Genomic DNA, 21,899 nt, shown 5'->3' with positions numbered 1-21,899 from the left:
TTAGCGAAGCAGCACAAACAAGGATTCTGTTTTTTTGCAGTCTTTTTTTAATGATATGAAATTACGATTATCCTTAGCAGAACTGTAGTAAAAAATAAAAACTAAACAGGAATGTAAAGAATAAAATAAATAATCCCTATCTGTCAAGGTCACTTACAAGGAAACTCTAAAGCACTGAAATTCATGAAAAACGAATTACCTGGGATTTAAAATTCTTCCCAGGATTCACTGCTGCATGTCAGTGTTATCATGCACAAGCGTATGACATTCCAGTAATAAAGTGCAGCCTCAGTAGCCTTATATACAAATTATACCCATGGAGTTGCTTCTCCCTGGGGAAGCTGATGTCCAGAATAAGGCTATCCTGAGCAACACACAGTATCTGGGATGCCAGGGCCATCAGGACAGAGCATAAACCTCCTTCTGGCAATAAATCACTTATGCGCAGGTAAGCCCTTCTACTAGATAGCTGATTTCAAGACTTCAGAAGGATTAACAACCTTTCATATTTGCTGCAATGGAGAAAAGGGACTTAAAAAGGTACTCTGACTATGCCCACACATATTTAATATAAAATTAATATTTGTGTACAAATGTGTCTAAATTTGTTAAATAGTATCCACAAGTGACAAGAGTCACAATCAATCCAAAACATGCCATAAGAACTACCAATTACCCCATATTTATTCCAGTCCTTCATCAAGGTGTAAGAATACACAGCTAAGGGGAGGTAACAACTGTAAATTAACATGTATATCATTTGAGTTGCAAGATAGATACCAGAAAAACAACGCGTTGCAAAAACATTCAGTTTTTCTCCTCATTTATTGTAAATAGATCCATTGTGTTTAGCAAATACTATAAATTTTGTTTCTTTTTGTAGCATACACTTATGATTTTGAGAACCTACATAATATGTAAAAAGGGTTGAGCTATACTACTATCTGCTGTCTTTGTAATTATATCAGATATGCTCATAAATGTGCTTTTTACCAACATAAAACCCATAGTACACACAGATGTTCCAAATCGTAAATTACTCCAATAGTTTTGCAAATAATAAAGATTGTTATTTAAAATTCATGGTTCATCTCTGAATGGACAAAGCTGGTACTTCTATTAACAATCCTGCAATATCTGAATTCTTTGAAGTGTCCAGACTTAAACATATTTTTTTTGTTACCATGTTGTGTCACTTTTCTTTTTAGTCTTAATGATCTATTAATTTACAGCAAAATCAAGATTTGAGGCATTTTGATCAAACATTGGTTTTTAAACATCCACAACATTCAGCAATTTTTCCCTGCAGGATTTAAAACGGCATTTTATTCAATGGCAAAACCAGGCATGTTTGGTTCGATATAACGAAATATATCTAGAATTGCCTTTTTAAATCTGTAGCAAATAAACAATGTTTGATAAACAATGCCCTTGCAACTCTTGTTACAAACAGGGTTCTGTCATTGTATGCCACCCATGGGAGGGCTGGCAAATTTTAGCCTGGGGGGAGGGGGGCAAGACTTGACACAGCAGCCTATTTAAAAGGAAAAAAATGCAGGTGGCCCAGTGACCCGGCCCAAGGTAGTCCATACATGCCAACTTTCAAAACTTGTCCACCGGGAGATCACGGGGGGAAGTCATGTGACAGGGGGTAGGAGGGGGTGTGGTGACGTTGTCATGTTAACATAACCCCACCCCCACTATAAAATGGTGAAATTCACGGCAGTGAATTTTGGTGAATTCGGGAGGTTTGCCTACTCTTCCCGGAGGACTCTCCGAAATTCGTGAGCCTCCCGGGAAGAGTAGGCAAGTATGAGGCAGTCCACTTTGAGACCGGCCTGAGGGGGGAGATGTCCCCTGCCCCCCAGCCCAGCCAGCCCCTGATGCCAGCCAGGGGCGGATTGGCCATAGACCTTACAGGGAAGTTTCCCGGTAGGCCGATGCCTAACGAGGCCACCTGGAGGCCACCTCAGATTTTCCCGGGGGGGCGCGTTTGGATGCGGCGGGGGGAGGCACGTACAGGAAAGCAATCTAAAATATTGGTGTTCAGTGGGCAGCAACAGGCAGCCAATTGCTAGGCTCCCATGGTGCTGTTCGGCAGACAGGAAGTCTGACTTCACTTCCTGTCTACCTGATGTGAGAAGAGACGCTGCTCAGAGCAACTGAAGGTAAGTGAGGGGGGCTTAGTATACTATACTATACTAAGGGGGGGCTACCTATACTATACTATTGGGGGGCTACCTATACTATACTATACTAAGAGGGGGCTACCTATAGTATACTATACATTTGCCCTGCATGGCTTTAGAGATGACCCACTGTGTGTAAAGTCATCACATCTAGGTTTTCCTAAATGTTACTACAACCAAATTCCTGTAGTTCTAAATCCCGCCTACTTTTGTGTTGGCCCCACCTACAGTTATTTTGGTCCCGCCGACATGAGGCCACTTCAATAAATTTTTCCAGGGCCACTTTAAGTTCCCAATCCGCCCCTGATGCCAGCTATTTGAAAAATGTACTTAAACTTCTTGTACAATACTTTTTTTTTTAATTGATTATCTTTATTATCTAGGTTATACAGTATTGTGTCTGATTTTCAATATATTTATACATGGTGCTTACATAATACTTTTTGTAAGTATGGTGAGTATGGTGTCTGTGATTTCATTTTATTTATATGTGGTGCTTTCACAATAGGTTTTTGACAAATTTTGTGCCTATGATTTCCATGACATATTTACACATCACTTAGGGGGGTATTCAATTGTTGCTTTTAACGTGCTAAAACGAAAAAAAACGAGCGCTCGAAAAATATTACAGTTTATACGGTAATATGCGCGTAAATACCGTTAATACGGTAGTTTACTCGCTGAATTTGAGCTGCGAGATGAAATTTAGCGAGAAATTTCCGTATTAACGCTAATATTTTTAGAGCGCTCGTTTGAGAGCGTTAACGGCAACAATTGAATACCCCCCTTATTGTTGAGTATTGCATCTGTGATATTTATTTTTATGAAAGCATAACAGTTACTTATCACTGTTTTACTTTCACTCTAGTTTAAAAAGTACTGCATTTGTGATTTCTACATCCGTTATAAATGTTTACACAAATAAAAACGTTATTTATCAATGTTATGTTAATGTTATCTTAAATATTCTCACACTTTTTAAAATACTTTGTTACACTATAAAACTAAAAACTTTAATAAGTGACAGAATGAAAAGATTGAAGAATGCAGAATACCAATAATGTGTCAAAGAAAGGTGTATGAAAACTTCCAAGAAGATTTAAAGGCCATTAAAATTAACAATTGCTATACCCAGATGAAACACCCCTGGCATGGTGCACACAATCACAGAAAATGGTGATGTTGGTGAAGCGTATGAAGCTGTAACTGCAACACAGATGGAAACCTCATCCCAGTGAGGATGAATTGGGTGCAAAGGTACCTGTTGTGATGCCAGGCTTTAACTGTGATTCAGCAGAATTTCACGCCACAAGAGACTCCCCCACACAGGAGGATAAGTTTATCAAGCTGTGGGTTTGAAAAAGTGGAGATGTTGCCTATAGCATCCAATTGGATTCTAGTTATCATTTATTTAGTACATTCTACACAATGACAGCTAGAATCTGATGTGTGTGTTTATGAACTGATTTGCTTGGAATGCAGACTCCAAATTAAATACACAAATTTGGCACCAAGCTCATGATGCTGATTAAAACTGTTTTCGACAAATATCTTTTTAGTGAATAGAAGAAAAGTAATTCTATCTCCAAAAGCACAAAGTGGTCTTTCTGTGTCCTTTGTTAATTGTTTGAAGAGAAAAAGTCAATTGTCTTATGTGGACTCAATGATTGGTAAAACAGTGCCACTCAACTGAATTAATACGAAAGGTCATTTGAGCATAAAACCTCTGTTATCTATTAGAAATGCATTAGAAAAACAGATCTATAAAATACTTACAGGACTTAACCAGTCAAATAAATTGTTAGAGAAATGTCCTGTAAATAGTCTTGTCCATGGTAAGGGCACTTCCAAAGAAGTGATGAACAGTTTGGATTAAAACACAGTGTAACGTACAATATAGTCTTTGACGTACTCAGAGTATGATCCGTTTCTTTCTGATCACAATATAGAAACCCAGGTAAAGGGAAGACACTGTACCTCTGCTTTGCCACCTTTGAGCAATTGATACAGGTGATGGCTACCAAAGTAGCAGAACAGATAATCAAAGAGGTAAAACTTGAGAAATATCTCTCCATCATAATCATCATTGCTTCTAAGGTGCCACAAAACACATGCAGTGCTGGACAATCATAATGACAAATCATACAAAATATGATTGCAATTCTGTCCCACATTACATATGCAAATTCATTAAGAATTGTCCTCCCAACTTCACAATGTGCTCTTACCAGGATACTTTTCTTATTATCAGTCTTAATACTCCATCTAACATGCAAGTGTAGGACTTCTCTAGAGCAAAACATTACAGGTGATCAGCGTGGAAATTTAGGGCCACAGACCAATGTTTAGACACGTCAAGTGATTTCCATGCAGCATGGGAGCAGGGAGTCAAGTGGTGCATAGTATCAGCACAAGGATCGTCTAGGCTTGACCAGTGATGGAATCACCACTGGAGTAAGTATGAATTACAACAATAAAATCCAGTATGGGTGAAGATCCTTAAGATGGGGTGAAGTGAGATTTATTAATTTGAATGGAAAACCATTCATGTTCTTTGGCAGGTTCTTGCAACCTGTTTTAATTAAAACAACAGTAGGCAACAAAATATCCTTCCTATGTAGAAGTATATAGTTTACAAATAGCGATAATTTCAAGCAGTTCTATGGAAACGTACAAAATTGGTACTTTTTGTAACAACTAATAGCCATTCAGCAATGTATAGAGCATATACTTACAGTTTTATCGTAGAACAATATTTCTGATAAGAGACATAATTCCAACTACCCTGCCAGAGAAAATGTCTAAAACTGCTACAAATAACTTTTGTTACAGAACTCAATACTACTGCCCTCCTGATTGTACTTTATTCTTCTTTATTACTAATAACACATTGGTTTTAATTTGGAGCAAACAATATGTTTGTAATTATGTGTTCCTCATATATAGGTATAATATGCATTAAATCATACTTCTATATGTCTTTAATGAATACTTTCAAAATATGACACAAGCTCACTAATGCCTCATAAGTGATAATTTTGTTAATTGGATTAACACTTCAATTCATGTACTAGGCATGTCAATGGGCTTAAAAAACACAGAATGAATGAAAATCATGCGTGTATAAAACACATGTCAATCCTATAGAGTTCATATTCGCCTTCACTTGCAGTTTTACTAGTGTTTTTAACACAAAAGACACCAATGAGTGTCTGGGATAAGGATCAAGTCACTAGTAGAAAATATAGGGGATAATGGGCACCATTTACCTATAACAGATAGATATAGATGCTTTTCGACCATGCTTTATGGAACTGCCCAAGTTAAAGCACCCTGAAAGACCTATCACAGGATTTCTGGTCCAGTTGGAAATTAGCATGGTTGAAACAGGAATAAGTCACTGCAAACTCCAGGCCACTATCACTGTAAGATCACCTCTTCATTTATTATAACTATAAAATGTTCCCCTGAAGGGTGGGGTACAGTATCCTGACGCTTGGGATACCGACACAGAGTATACCTAAGAAAAAACATGAAGAGTTAAATCACAGTATAATTAAAATATACACTTACCTTGACACCGACGGAGGACATTGTGACGTCACCGACGACAGCGTTGTTTGACGCAGTGTAACCCTAACCCTGACTTTAACATACCTCTTGAAATGTACATGGTTTTGGTGGTCACAATCAAGCGCCGGCATCCAGCATCTTTGGATTTTACAGCAGACACATAGCAGGTCTTTCGGTAATGTCCTCCGTCGGTGTCAAGGTAAGTGTACATTTTAATTATACCGTAATTTAACTCTTCATGTTTTTTCTTAGGTATACTCTGTGTCGGTATCCCAAGCATCGGGATATCGAGTACCACCGCCCCTGAAATACAACTAAAGTGAGCCTCATTTATGTCTTAAATTAATAAATTGTGATAGTGAGGGGACATCTATGATTGAATGAAAACCGTGATTTAAATGACTGTGGACATGTTTATTCATTTATGAATAATGTGGTAATTGTGTACCTGAACTTCAATATAATAAACATCTCTTAATTGCAATTCAGTCCTGTGTGTGATGGTGCTATTTTGTTTAGAGGTAGTTATTTTATTTACCCGACAGTAATTTTGAGTGTTACGTGGGCTTACCTTACTTCATGGGACTGTTTTTATTATATGAGTCATTATAGTAGATTTTAAAGTTGTTATTACATTGTTAGCTTTGTACAAATACATGTAACTCCTAGGATAAAATGAATATTTAACTTGCAAAAGCATTCTATTGAAAGGATAGGCCAAGACCTGATCCAAGTACAAGTAAAAATCCTTTTGTGGGATGAAAAGGATATATGACAGCCAGCAATGACATAAATGCCTTTGTGAATGCGCTCTTTCCAAGCTCATTTAATTTTCTTGCCAGTAAAACAAAATATTATTCATGTGGGTGCCTAGCCCACATTTGGCTAGGACATATATATATAGATAAAAACAGTTGTCGAAGTGGGCTGGTATACGGTGCCAAACAGGCACTTCTCCTACTGTCTTCATCATTGTAAAACTATCAAATTCTACAAATTTTATTCACTTACATTTTTCATACTGCCATTTCTGGATTTCCACTTTGACCACTGTGAGCGTATTTGTCTATATATATGATCCACGGGTGGCGGCACTCAAGGTTTTCAAAAATGATAATCTAGAGAACAGGTGTTTTAATGTGAGCTTACAACGTTTCGGTTACAAAACATAACTTTCCTCAGGGACATACAGCATACTTGCCAACTCTCCCGGAATGTCCGGGAGACTCCCGCATTTTGCGAGAGAATACAAGAAATATAGCTGGAAATCTAGTTTCAAAATTATTGCACACTGATGGAAAAAGTCAAAATTAACACAGTTTCCTGTGAAATACTTACGTTACAGACTTCTCAAGCCTACTTCCTTGAGATCCAACTATTTCACCCAAAGTACAAAACATCTGACCAAGAAAATCCTGTGGAGAATAAACAAAATTGGTATCACTAGAGGCACGAAACCTTTGGCCCTGCTTCAACTAGCTACACATATTCCTTTCACAGAGCAGAATATAGTTGTATTAGTCTAATGCCACTCTTTCAATATGACCCACATCTGTTGTTCATCATCAACATTTATTTATATAGCGCCAGCAGATTCCATAGCGCTTTACAATTGGGAAAAAACAGTAATAAAACAATACTCGGTAATACATACATACATAGAGGTAAGAGGGCCCTTCTCCCAAGCTTTCAATATATGGGACAATGGTTTGATACACAAGGGTAAGCGCTACATCATATTAAATACTTGTCCAACTAGAATGCAAAGGTTACAAAGTATTTAGTGGCTGTATGCTCAGTCACACAACTATGTTGGTCAGAGGGTTATTATTATCATTATTATTATTATTATTATTAGCCTTCATTTATAGTAGAGATGGTCACTGACCCCCGTGTTTTGGTTTTGGATTCGGTTTTGGATCTGGATTACCGTCGTGTTTTGGTTTTGGTTTTGGTTTTGCAAAACCGCCATTGCGTGTTTTGGTTTTGGTTTTGGTTTTGTTTGGTTTTGTTTTGCTATTTTTTTGGAAAATCCATGTTTTTGGGCCTAAATTAACCCAATGTAGTGCTCCAACTGTTTTAGAGACAAGTAATCTAATTGTTGAGGTAATAAATCATCCAAAAAAAAGTTTAATTCTTCGTTGGTAGGCCTATTCTACACACAAAACAGATTGTCTTCCTCTCCATCTATGCATATTGGCAATGCAGCCATCGTCTTTGAATGTATATTACACCCTACACTTATAGTTAAATATGTAAAGAAATGGAAAAAGCCAGTTTGGTTTCTGTCTCTCAAGGCCCCCCTCCACTTGTATAAAATACCAAAAAATTCAGCCATTATAGACTGTACAATATTAATTGACATGGAGAAAGCCAGTTTGGTTTCTGTCTCTCTAGGCCCCCCTCCACTTGTATAAAATACTAAAAAATTCAGCCATTATAGACTGTACAATATTAATTGACATGGAGAAAGACAGTTTGGGGTCACTCTGTCTCTCTAGGCCCCCCTCCACTTGTATAAAATACCAAAAAATTCAGCCATTATAGACTGTACAATATTAATTGACATGGAAAAAGCCAGTTTGGTTTCTGTCTCTCTAGGCACCCCTCCACTTGTATAAAATACCCAAAAATTCAGCCATTATAGACTGTACAATATTATGAAAAATGGACAAAGCCAGTTTAGGGTCACTCTGTCTATGACACCCTACCCTTAAGGATAAATTGCCCTAACAGCAGCCTTTCAAGATGGTATGTGATATGGAAATGCCACAAGTCCCTTTCCTCTTTGGGGGTAGATTGCACCCTACACTTACATAGAAAGTTTTAAAAATATGTTATCGGCATCATCTTCAGCTTAATCCTCACCCTCATCAGTGTGTACGTCATCATCACAGACTATCAATTCATCGCCGCTTGAATCCGCCATTAGAGAACAGTCAGTGCTTGGATGTCTTGGATGGTGAAGGCCTTCCTCGTGGAAGATGTAGTTCATTTTTACAAACATCATTTTCTCCACATTTTTGGGAAGTAACCTTCTACGGCGATCACTGACTAAGTTCCCTGCTGTGCTGAACACTCGTTCAGAGTACACACTGGAGGGTGGGCAGCTTAGGTATTGCAAAGCAAGTTTGTACATGGGTTTCCAAATGGCCTGCTTTTCTTCCCAGTAAGGAAAGGGACTGTCTGACATTTCCATATCAACTACCTCTTGAAAGTAATCCTCCACCATCCTTTGCATGTTTATACTCGTATTGGATGGAGTTATGGGCAAAGTGACACATTTTTTTGAAAAATCCTTCAAACCAGCCCAGATGTTAAATTGTTCTGGTGAAATACATCCCCCCTCCTTTCCCAATGTCATGACTTGTGCAATATGCTTGGATGGCTTTGCACTGTTCCTCCATCCTCTGAAGCATGTACAGGGTGGAATTCCACCGAGTTACCACCTCTTGCTTAAGTTGGTGGCAGGGCAAGCATCTCCTGCACCTCACGGTTATTTCGTAGGAAGCTCTGCACCACCAAGTTGATGGTGTGAGCAAAACAGGGAATATGTTGGAAATCACCCAGCTGTAATGCTCGCACTATATTGTTGGCGTTATCTGAAATGACATACCCTGGGGAGAGTCCGAGTGGTATAAGCCATGCATCAATCACATCTCTCAGTTTGCGTAACAAATTGTCAGCCGTATGCCTGTTAGTGAAGCCGGTGATACAAAGAGTGGCCTGCCTGTGACAAATGTTACCTAGTGGTGTACATGCTGCTGCTGTTCCTGCTGGTGAAGGTGAATGACCAACCCAGTGGGCTGTCACAGTCATATAGTCTTTGGTTTGGCCACTTCCACTTGTCCACATATCTGTGGTTAAGTGAACAGTGGGCAGAATGGCATTTTTCAGCGCAATCTCTACATTTTTACACACTTTTTGGTATAGTTGTGGAATAGCTTTACGGGAGAAATGGTGTCGCGATGGAATTCTGTAACGCGGACACAAAACCTCAATTAACTGTGAAAAACCAGCTGCGTTTATTGTGGAGATTGGACGCAGATCTAACACTAACATTGCAGCCATGGCGTCTGTGATTCGCTTGGCGACTGGGTGACTGCTGTCATATTTGCTTCCCCTCGCAAATGATTGTTTCACAGTTAATTGCTGAAATGTAGGACTGCTCATTTTATTAACCTGCCTCTGGGATGACGATTCACCCCCAGCAGCAGCAACAGCAGCAGCAGGACTAACGCTTTCTTCAGAGGAATCAATAATAGTGCCGGAGTCATCCAGCCTTAAGTGGGATGCCGGGCTAACTCCGAGCGCTACTGAGGATATTGATGAGGATGGTGTGGTGGGTGTATTTTGTAGCCGTCGGTATGTCGGTGAGCGGAGGGTCTTAGCTGATGAGGGAGTGCTTGTATTCTTTTATGAAGAACTTTCAGCTTTTCCCAACACTTTGCCATGAACTCTCGTTAAATGGCGTAACATAGACGAGGTTCCAAGATGGTTAAGGTCCCTCCCTCGACTGACTGTGGCTTGACATACACTACAAATGGCTATACAATTGTTGTCTGGATTTGGGTAGAAATAATTCCACACATAAGAAGTGGATTTTTTTGTTTTATGCCCAGGCATGACAATGGCCTTTTTCTTGTCACGTGCCAGAACTGCTGCCACTGGTGCAGGACTTACACAAACAACCTCATCCTCATCAACATCCTCATTAGCGCCCTCGTCGCCTACACAAATCTCCCCCTCATCCTCTTCTAATTCCAAAGTGGCATCCTCAATTTGGGTATCACCGGCTACACTCGGGCTATTAAGGCACACATCAGCAGAATGCTCACGATTAGACATCCCACTGTTGGATGGACTCTCCACAGGGATTGTTGTCATTTGTAAATCAGAGCAAATATTCTCCTGTAATGCTTCACTGTTATCTTGCAGCTCGGCTTTGACGCGTAACAGTAGTTGTGCACCAATTGTAGGCTGGGTAACTTTTTGGGATCTGCCACTAATAGCCAAAGGTGAAGGCCTCATTCTCTCTTTGCCACTGCGTGTGTAGAATGGCATGCTTGCAATTTTTTTTTTATCGTCACTTAACTTTTGCTCAGTTACACTTCTTTTTCACTTCAATACAGTAAATTTTTTTTTGGTTTTTGTTTTTTGCACTAATTTGAAAACACTCTGTTGTTTGACATCGCCTTGGCCAGATGACGTACTGGGAACACTAACATCAGGACTGGTGACAGAACCTGGTTGCTCATTCAGATCATATGTGGACTGCTTTGAATCCATTCTGAGCGCAAACCACTGGGGAGTGCTAAAAATTATTTAGTAGATACTGCTGACAGTTATGACTTTTGACAGCCAGAAATATTAATGCACAATTAGGGAGGACACCCCAAAAGCACTGAGGAGTGCTAAAAATTATTTAGTAGATACTGCTGACAGATATGACTTTTGACAGCCAGAAATATTAATGCACAATTAGGGAGGACACCCCAAAAGCACTGAGGTGTGCTAAAAATTATTTAGTAGATACTGCTGACAGAAATGACTTTTGACAGCCAGAAATATTAATGCACAATTAGGGAGGACACCCCAAAAGCACTGAGGAGTGCTAAAAATTATTTGGTAGATACTGCTGACAGATATGACTTTTGACAGCCAGAAATATTAATGCACAATTAGGGAGGACACCCCAAAAGCACTGAGGAGTGCTAAAAATTATTTAGTAGATACTGCTGACAGATATGACTTTTGACAGCCAGAAATATTAATGCACAACTAGGGAGGACACCCCAAAAGCACTGAGGAGTGCTAAAAATTATTTGGTAGATACTGCTGACAGATATGACTTTTGACAGCCAGAAATATTAATGCACAATTAGGGAGGACACCCCAAAAGCACTGAGGAGTGCTAAAAATTATTTGGTAGATACTGCTGACAGATATGACTTTTGACAGCCAGAAATATTAATGCACAATTAGGGATGACACCCCAAAAGCACTGAGGAGTGCTAAAAATTATTTAGTAGATACTGCTGACAGATATGACTTTTGACAGCCAGAAATATTAATGCACAATTAGGGAGGACACCCCAAAAGCACTGAGGAGTGCTAAAAATTATTTAGTAGATACTGCTGACAGATATGACTTTTGACAGCCAGAAATATTAATGCACAATTAGGGAGGACACCCCAAAAGCACTGAGGAGTGCTAAAAATTATTTAGTAGATACTGCTGACAGATATGACTTTTGACAGCCAGAAATATTAATGCACAATTAGGGAGGACACCCCAAAAGCACTGAGGAGTGCTAAAAATTATTTAGTAGATACTGCTGACAGATATGACTTTTGACAGCCAGAAATATTTATGCACAATTAAGGAGGACACCCCAAAAGCACTGAGGAGTGCTAAAAATTATTTAGTAGATACTGCTGACAGATATGACTTTTGACAGCCAGAAATCTTAATGCACAATTAGGGAGGACACCCCAAAAGCACTGAGGAGTGCTAAAAATTATTTAGTAGATACTGCTGACAGATATGACTTTTGACAGCCAGAAATATTAATGCACAATTAGGGAGGACACCCCAAAAGCACTGAGGAGTGCTAAAAATTATTTAGTAGATACTGCTGACAGATATGACTTTTGACAGCCAGAAATATTTATGCACAATTATGGGGGACACCCCAAAAGCGCTGGAGAGTGCCAAATATGAAGAAAAAATAATAAACCTCTATCCTCCTCTCTGCACTAGCGATTTTGGTTAGAGCAAGAACAATATTGTATTCTCTGTCCCTGCTCTAATTAGCCTATGACTACACCCTGCTCTCTCCCTCTGTCAAATGGCGATGGATTGCTGTGGAGGCGTGTATTTATAAAGTTGAAGTATCGCGAGAACCGAGCCACGAGATCCGACGACGTCACAATGACGTTCGGCCTCGATTTGGATTCGGAATGGGCGGGAGAGTACCGAGCTGCTCAGCTCGGTACTCGGATACCCAAAGTTCGGGTGGGTTCGGTTCTCGGAGAACCGGACCCGCCCATCTCTAATTTATAGGGTGCCACAAAATTTCCGCAGCACCATAGAGAGACAGACATAAGACCATACAGGGTAGATACAGTACTGAAAATTAAACAAACACTACCAGGACTTCAAACACTCAAAACATAGCTTGCATAGTGGCGTAGGAGCAGAATAGGTAGACAAACAAGAGGGAAGAGGGCCCTGCTGATAAGAGCTTACATCCTAGATTGAGGTTTGTTGTCTTGTGTTAGTTGTATAGAAGATGGTAATAGAGTAACCCAGGGAGATTAAGAGGGTGGTAGAGGATTATTATAAGCTTGTCTGAAGAGGTGACAAGTGAGGAGATGTATGTTGGTGCATTTTTGTTGATGGCCTTGTATGTTAGTAGAAGAATTTTATATTGGATTCATTGAAAATCAGGCATTCGATGTAGAGACTGACAGAGTAACTCAGCAGATGAAAAGCGATTTGCAAGGAAAATCAATCTAGCAGCTGTGTTCAAAATAGATTGTAGAGGCTTGAGTCTGATTTTGGTAGAGAGAGATAGATTACAGATTTTAGTTAGAAGTGGAATGAGCACACAAGACAAGGACCTGCCAATTTGTGAGGATATGGGATCAAGAGGACAGGAGGTAGAGTAGGAAGATAAGAAGAGACTAGAAACGTCCCCTTCATTTGTGGAATTAAATGAAGACAGGGTGTCAGAGAATGATGGGAAGGAATTGAGCCGATTGCTAGCCAAGGGAGATGATACCATTTCAAGTCTGATCTTATCAATATTGTCCTTGAAATAGGAAGCAAGCTCCTGGGCACTGATGGTAGTTGAACGGTTTGAGGTGGGAGAATTGAGAAGAGATTTAGATGTGTTAAAAAGGTGTTTGGGGTTTGAAGTCTGAGCATAGATGAGAGATTAGAAGTATGCTTGCTTAGCAGTGTCCAGAGCATTTTGATAGGAGTAGTAGATATCAGTATATGCGCTGAAATAATTAGACATACAAGATATACGGCAGTGACGTTCAGCTTTACGAGAAAGTTTTTGTAGATTTTGTGTTACTTTAGTGTGCCAGGGTTGACAACAAATTCTACGTGGAGTATGAAAAGTCGCTGGAGCCCCTTGATCAAGGGCAGTTGCTAGGTTATGGTGAAAATGAGGACCTGCAATATCAGGGGAGGAGAATGTAGAAATTGGGGGGAGAAGGTGTTGGAGAGAGGTGGAAAACTGCTGAATATCAATAGAGTTAATATTACTGCGGGTATGAGCAGGCTTGGAAGAGTAAGACAGCACGGAGGTTAAGGAACTGGAAGTGAGCGAGTAACTAATACAGTGATGATATGAGAGGGGGAAAGGAGTGTTACGGAAATTAGAAACTGAGCATAGTCTGTAGAAAACGAGATCAAGACAGTGGCCATCCTGATGAGTAGCAGATTCAATCCACTGGGAGAAGTCAAGTGAGGAGGTTAGAGAGAGCAGTATTGAAGCAGCATTGGAAGATGGATTAGCAATACGGATGTTAAAATCACCCATGATGATGGTGGGGATGTCAGAAGATATGAAGTGATGGAGCCACGCAGAGAAATGTTCAAGAAATTGTTAGTGGGGTCCAGGGGGGTGATAGATCACAGTGATAGGCATAGAGAATGGGTTAAAAATCCTAACAGTATGTACTTCAAAAGATGTGAATGTGAGTGATGGGACATTTGGTAGAACTGTGAATGTGCACTGTGGGGGAAACAAGTAGTCCAACCCTGCCTACTTGTCTGCCTTCAAGTCTGGGGGTGTGGGTGAAATGGAGGCCACCATGTGAAAGGGCTGCAGGTGAGGCAGTGTCTGATTGCGTGAGCCACGTTTCTGTTATTGCCATAAGGTTGAGGTTGTTTGAGAGGAAGAGGTCATGTACGGAGGTAAATTTGTTACAAAGAGAGCATACATTCCAAAGGGCACTTTAAAGGACTTTGGAAGAGAGGGGAGACAGGTGATGCGTTTGCGGTTTGCTGGATTTCAGTAGCGTTCAGATTAGGGGTGTGCACCGGCCACTTTTAGTGTTTTGGGTTTTGGGTTCTGATTAGCTTGAGGTTTTGGGTTCTGATTTGTTTTGCCAAAACACCCCACGAAAGGTTTTGGTTCCGATTTAGGGTTTTGGGTTCTGATTTTTTTTTAAAAAAGCATAACAAGTGCTAAAAAACAGTTTTTTGGGTTTTTTTTTTCACTCCTGTATTTGACAATTAACCTCAATAACATTCAATAACAATCATTTCCACTAATTTCCAGTCTATTCTGAACACCTCACACCTCACAATATTGTTTTTAGGCCAAAAGATTGCACCGAGGTAGCTGGATGTCTAAGCTAAGCGACACAAGTGGGCGGCACAAACACCTGACCCATCTAGTAGTGGCACTGCAGTGGCAGACAGGATGGCAGTTTGAAAAACCTAGGCCCCAAAGAGCACATAATGCCAAAAAAAGAGGTGCAAGATGGAATTGTCCTTGGGCCCTTGTATACAATGCAATTAAAATTAAATTATAAATCTCTTTCAGTTAAGGAAAACACTTTGACCATATCAGTGATCTAAGACATTCCTGGGCATTAGACTAGATTACAGGATGCTTGCATTTCAAAGATAAACTATAAGCATTGGCAAAAAAACAGTTTACAGGTTCAGTGACACATGAAGGGATTAGACAAGGAACAGAGTTACAGATCAAACACATCCAAGCAAACACAAGTCCATCATTTAGATTCTGCTTCTAATACAGGAACAAAGTAAATCAGATCCATGTCAATTAAACCAAATGGTAAACTAGAATCTCAGTAACACTCCAATGAAAATTTACTTGCAGATCAACGAGACCAGATAGAACAATCACTGATTCCACATTACAATAAGTAATGGACACATGAGCTAAATTAATCTAGTACAGTACAAAAATGAAGTCTTTCTCGTAATGACATGCAGCGTCTGCATATATATAAGACACACACCTAGATCAACCTTAAAACATATCTCTCAACATTGGAAGCTCACTGTCCAGATATGGAATGGGCAAACTCAGACCAAGATTCTCTAATAATCCTAGAAAACTCAGAGGTTTGACAAATGCACTTGTTTCAACAATGCATTCAATAATTCAGAGGACATTCAAAGTAAAAAATCTTCAACTAAAATTCTGCAATCTGGGATCAGATGTAGCAGCAGGGACAGTATTGTGATATATATAACAAATGTAAACTACAATTAGTGCTAATGTTTCTGCAAGCTTTGGAAGAAATATGGGACGATGATTTGTGAATAGATCAGAAAACAGGGAAGTGACAATCTGTGATCAAAGCTTAACACTTGAAGCATAAAAACTGTAGCCAGCATTTGATAACACACAGTGGTGACCATATGTGATCAGATCAATGGTAATCTCCAAAAGATCATTTGTGGTCTGTGCTTCATAAACATATGGCACAATATTTGACCATACAAAATAACAGCAATCAGCGTAGATACATACATATGGCTAATACATACATAGAATAATTTGAGAACAGAACTTAATTACACATGAGAGTAAAACTTCTTAACAAAGTCATGAACAAACTTGATATAAGAATTTGTCACATGCATGATACAATACAAGGCTAAAATGCACATCCATAATTCATGACCATGTGTTCAAACTTTACAACAAACATAGCACACAACATGTGGGAAGATCTTCAAGCACACAACTATCTATAGTAAAAGCAGTTTGAAGGAAAATTATCAATGATCAAACCTCCCAAACCAATCCCCTGGGCAGTATTTGACAGTAGTACCAGCGCACATGTGGGATTTTACTAACCTGTGCCAAAAACTTTTATCAACACCATTAGTTGAAGACTGAAGATGGCGGCGGCAAGCGAGAGAATTTATAGAATCAGAGTCTCGCGAGAATCTGACAGCGGGATTTGGAGTCTCAGCCTCGGTTTCACTGATTCTCCACGCCGTAAATACCCGAACAGTGCTCGGATCGCCGTCGGATCCGCACTGTTCGGGTGGGCTCGGATTGTGATAATCCGAGCCCGCTCATCTCTAGTTCAGATATAGGTGCGAGAAGTGTGGGGGACCTGGATTAGGTGATATATCACCAGCTACTAGAATCAGGGGGGAAGAAAGATAGGAAAGATGATTGTAAGAGGTGTGACCTTTTAGTTTCGGGCAATAGGGTGAGGCTGTTATAACTATTGAATTTTATATATAGGACAACAGTTCATGAGTGTAACTAGAGGTGAGTGAAGTAATGAAGAGACAATGTGGACAGAGGTGTGTGTTGCAGGAAGCATGAAGGGTGATATAGTTCTAAAGATAATGCCATGAAAGGAAAGCAAGAAACATAATTTGGAAACATTGGCATTTAGAAGGAAAATAGCAACAAATGCAGGAATTAAAAGAATGACCTAGTTGTAATGTCATGTGCAATAAGAGTAATGCTGCAGCAGATGTAGATTATTTCCAGAGGTCTTCAATTGTTGTTCAATGTTTGTTCAACCATCTTGTTTAACTGTATTTTCTAACCACTTTGTGAGAAAAACACATGTCTGCCCCCACATACATCTCCCCCAGACTAAATGCTAAGATATAGTAGTGTTATTGAGTGTTGTTCTAGTTTTTCTATATGTTGAGCTACTTGTACCACCGCTGTCCTTGTTAAATAGGCTTTCCCATGTTTGCATGGGGCAGTTTTCCCCAAGAAACATATCCAATCTTTTTCTATCTATCCCTTTGATAGTTAGGTGGTTTAGCTGATTTCCAGTTTGCCCCTAAAGATACCACAGTACCTTAAAGATATCATAGTAGTGTGGTACAATGAACGATTATCATTCCAAAACACTTGAAATTCAAAATTACTTGAAAATCTCATTCAGCAATGGAACAATGTTGTACCAATTCTGCAGTGTCAATGCCCTCAGGATCTCCATAGAGTTTACAGAGTCATGTTCTTTTCAGCCGATGGTTATGTCAGATGAAGATCTGATGGTAAATCATGTAAAATGTGTATAGTGTGTACACATAATCGACATTCTGATTGGAACCTTTTTTTTCCAGTCATTGGTAAAATCATTATATATAACACATTGGTCAAAAGTTTCTGTAGTGTATACATAGCCTAACTGTTACTACAGTACACCGACCAAGCTTCTGTAATGCATCTGTATGGAGTGTGTAGGGTTAGATGCGACATCCTGGAAAACCAATGGGTATAAGTGGATGATTGAATATTCCATCACATTCTAGAATTCATGTCTATTCTATATGCAACTCTACTCAATAGACATCGAGTGTGGACATTCCAAACACACTGAACCTTTTACTGTCTACCACTGTCTGCAGTCATGGCCAAAAGTTTTTAGAATGACACAAATATTATTTTTCACAAAGTCTGCTGCCTCAGTTTTTATGATGGCAATTTGCATATACTCCAGAATGTCATGAAGAGTGATCAGATGAATTGCAAATAATTTCAAAGTTCCTCTTTGACACGACAATGAACTTTATCCCAAAAACAACATTTCCACTGCAGTTCAGCCCTGCCACAAAAGGACCAGCTGACATCAGGTCAGGGATTCTCTCGTTAACAGAGGGGAGAGTGTGGAAGAGGACAAGGTTGGAGATCACTCTGTAATGCTGATTGAATTAGAATAACAGACTGGAAGCTTTGAAAATGAGTGTGGCGCTTGAAATCATTGATCTTACTCCGTTAACCATGGTTATCTGCAAGGAAACATGTGCAGTCATCATTGCTTTGCACAAAAAGAGCTTCACAGGTAAGGATATTGCTGCTAGTAAGACTGCATCTAAATAAACCATTTATTGGATCATCAAGAACTTCAAGAAGAGGTTCAATAGTTGTGAAGGAAAGCTTCAGGGCACCAACGAACGTCCAGCAAGCACAAGGACAGTCTCCAAAAGTTGATTCAGCTGCAGGATTGGGACACCTCAGTGCAGAGCTTGCTCAGGAATGGCAGTAGGCAGGGGTGTGAGTGCATCTGCACGCACAGTGAGGAGGAAAATTTTGGAGGATGGCCTGGTGTCAAGAAGGCCAGCAAAGAAGCCACTTCTCTCCAGGAAAAACATCAAGGAAAGACTGATATTCTGCAAAAGGTACTGCTGAGGACTGTGGTAAAGTAATTCTCTCTGATAAATCTCCTTTCAGATTGTTTGGGGCATCTGGAAAAACGCTTGTCCGGAAAAGGAAAGGTACCATCAGTCCTGAGTGCGCTACCACCAGTCCTGTGTCATGCCAACAGTAAATCATCCTGAGACCATGCATGTGTGGGGTTGCTTCTCAGCCAAGGGAGTGGGCTCACTCACAATTTTGTCTAAGAACACAGCCATGAATAAAAAATGGTACCAAAACATCCGCCAAGATTAACTTCTCCCACTTCTCTAACTTGGTGACGAACAATGTTTTTTCCAGCATTATGGAGCACCTTGCCATAAGGTGAAAATGATAACTAAGTGGCAGGGGCGGATCTAGACATTTGTCCTACCCGGGGTGATTTTAGGGAGGGGGATTTAGGCCCCGCCCCCTTTCTGATGTCTAAGGCTGCCGGCGGCTGCACAGTATGTGCAGGTCCGTTCAGCAGTGGCAGTGTGCTGTCCCGCTGCTCTGATTGTGTTTAAAACTCAATCAGAGCAGCCGGGCAGCTCACTGTCACTGCTGGACGGACCTGCAGCAAGCCATTGCCCCGATCGCCCCCCCCCCCCTGGATCCGCCACTGCTAAGTGGCTTGGGGATCAAAACATTGACATTTTGGGTCCACAGCCAGGAAACTCCCCAGACCTTAATCCCATTGAGAACATGTGGTCAATCCTCAAGAGGCACATGAACAAATAAAAACCCACAAATTCTGACAAACTCCAAGCATTGATTAGGCAGGAATGGGCGGCCATCAGTCAGTATGTGGCTCAGAAGTTGATTGACAGCATGCCAGGGCGAATTGCAGAGGTCTTCAAAAAGAAGGGTCAACATTGCAAATATTGACTCCTTGTATAAACTTAATGTAACTATCAATAAAAGCCTTTGACACTTATGAAATGCTTGTAATTTTACTTCAGTATACCATAGCAACATCTGACAAAAGATCTAAAAACACTGAAGCAGCAAACTTTGTGAAAACCAATACTTGTGTCATTCTCAAAACTTTTGGCCATGACTGTACCTCTTATCTAACAGACTGATAAGGGTATGATGTATTCAATAAAATCATAGTAGTCAACACACAGTTTGATTGTCGTAATTACAGTATTAGAAAAACCTGATGATGCATGTAGCCTTGTTTAATGATTTCTCAGGTTTTGTATATCTCTGGGGGTAAAACTGTTGTGTCGCTCATTAAAAATATATATAGTCGCCTTTGTCAAATTCAGTGTTGATTATTTTCAGTGTGGAGTGCTAGTGGAGCATCAATTATCAAGGTCTCAATATGTGATCTGTGACCGAAATGTTGACTATCTGCAATTTTGGAAATGTGAGTGCAAATCAAACTGGTATGTATGTATATTTATATATATATATATATATATATATATATATATATATATATAGCTATCAACATCATCATCATTTATTTATATAGCACCACTAATTCCTCAGCGCTGTCCAGAGAACTCACTCACATTGGTCCCTGCCCCATTGGAACCTACAGTCTACATTCCCTAACACACACACACACACATACAGACAGACGCATAGACTAGGATCAATTTAATAGCAGTCAATTAACCTACTAGCATGTTTTTGGAGTGTGGGAGGAAACCTGAGCACCCGGAGGAAACCCACGCAAACACGGGGAGAACATACAAACTCCACACAGATAAAGGCCATGGTCGGGAATCACACTCATGACCCCAGTGCTGAGAGGCAGAAGTGCTAACCACGATATTGATGATATAATATTGATTTGGAATGGAACTTTTGAGGAAGTAGAAAAGTGTGTGACCCAACTTAATATAAATGATTGGAATTTGAAATTTACCTCTAGGGTTGATGCTACCACCATTAACTTTTAAACTCTAGATTTAGAAATCAATAAGCTTGGTAAGATTGAAACCAAAACATATTTTATGAAGGTTGATGCTAATAGTTTTGTGTCTTCAGATAGCTGCCATTTAGACCAAAGGAAAAAAGAAAAGCTCCATATTCCCAGTTTCTTAGACTTAGGAAAAACTGCAGTAATTCGCAAGTGTTTATTCAGCAATGTCGATTTCTGAAACAGGTTCATTGATAGTGGTTATAGTGGAAATATGTTAGATGGTGCTATTGAAAACACCACTAATGTTAATAGGAAACAATTTATTACAGCCTAAAAAGATTGACAATTGTAAGATGAGTTCAAATTTTGAAAATAATCATATTTTTATTGCTAGCTATAATAATAAACATAGGAGTATTGAGTGAATACTAAAAACATTGGGATAGTCTGCTGCGTGATCCTGTTTTGCATCCACATTTGCCTTCTAAACCTAAGGTTATTTATAGAAGAGCTAGCAAATTAAAATCTATTCTAGCACCAAGCTTATTGAGAAAGGAGTCATTGCCTCCTGCCCCTGTTAGTGGTTGGTCTTGCCGTCCATTGTCATATGCAAAAAATTACTGCTTTCCGTGTCAACGGTGCAATGTCTGTAAATTTATGGACAAGTAAAATGAGTGTTTTATAAAAAAAAGAAAAAGAATCTAAAATAAATAGCTTTATCACATGTAATTCAACTTTTTTTCAACGATTTTGTTTTTTTGACTCCTTGATGGTGTTGGCTATTTTGTTGTTGGGATACAATTAGATTTTGATCTTGCGAGATTTTGGCCATTTTTGTTTTTTTCTCTGTGGAAAAAATGGATCTCATCATCATTAGATGCCCTCCTCAGAATTGTTCACAGGATAGTCTTCTATTAAGTAATCATGTATATTATAAAAACAAGTCCATCTCCAGCCAATCCATCTACCCCTGATGAAGTACTGTGCATACAATGCGTTAGAGGGTTGTGCTACATACTATATCTTTCTGTGTTGCAGCTTGTTCTGGACCTGTGACAACACTGTTTATGATATGTTGATTCAGATAAGCCTCATTTTTAC

The 21,899-nt window shown here is 39.6% G+C and overlaps 1 protein-coding gene across 2 annotated transcripts in view; it reads right to left on the bottom strand.

The window, feature by feature from the left end:
- Positions 1–21,899, bottom strand: part of CPNE8 (copine 8) — a 349,264-nt gene that overhangs the window by 165,058 nt on the left and 162,307 nt on the right. For both annotated transcript variants that reach the window (XM_075208844.1, XM_075208843.1), the window contains exon 6: positions 7,101–7,177. In XM_075208844.1, coding sequence (XP_075064945.1) covers positions 7,101–7,177 — 77 coding nt within the window. The remainder of the gene's footprint in view (positions 1–7,100; positions 7,178–21,899) is intronic.

The sequence above is a fragment of the Mixophyes fleayi genome, chromosome 4 (genome assembly GCF_038048845.1).
Source record: "Mixophyes fleayi isolate aMixFle1 chromosome 4, aMixFle1.hap1, whole genome shotgun sequence".
Classification (NCBI taxonomy): Eukaryota; Metazoa; Chordata; class Amphibia; order Anura; family Limnodynastidae; genus Mixophyes; species Mixophyes fleayi.
Note: the sequence above shows the minus strand (reverse complement) of the source record. Positions and strands in the feature narration are given on the sequence as shown.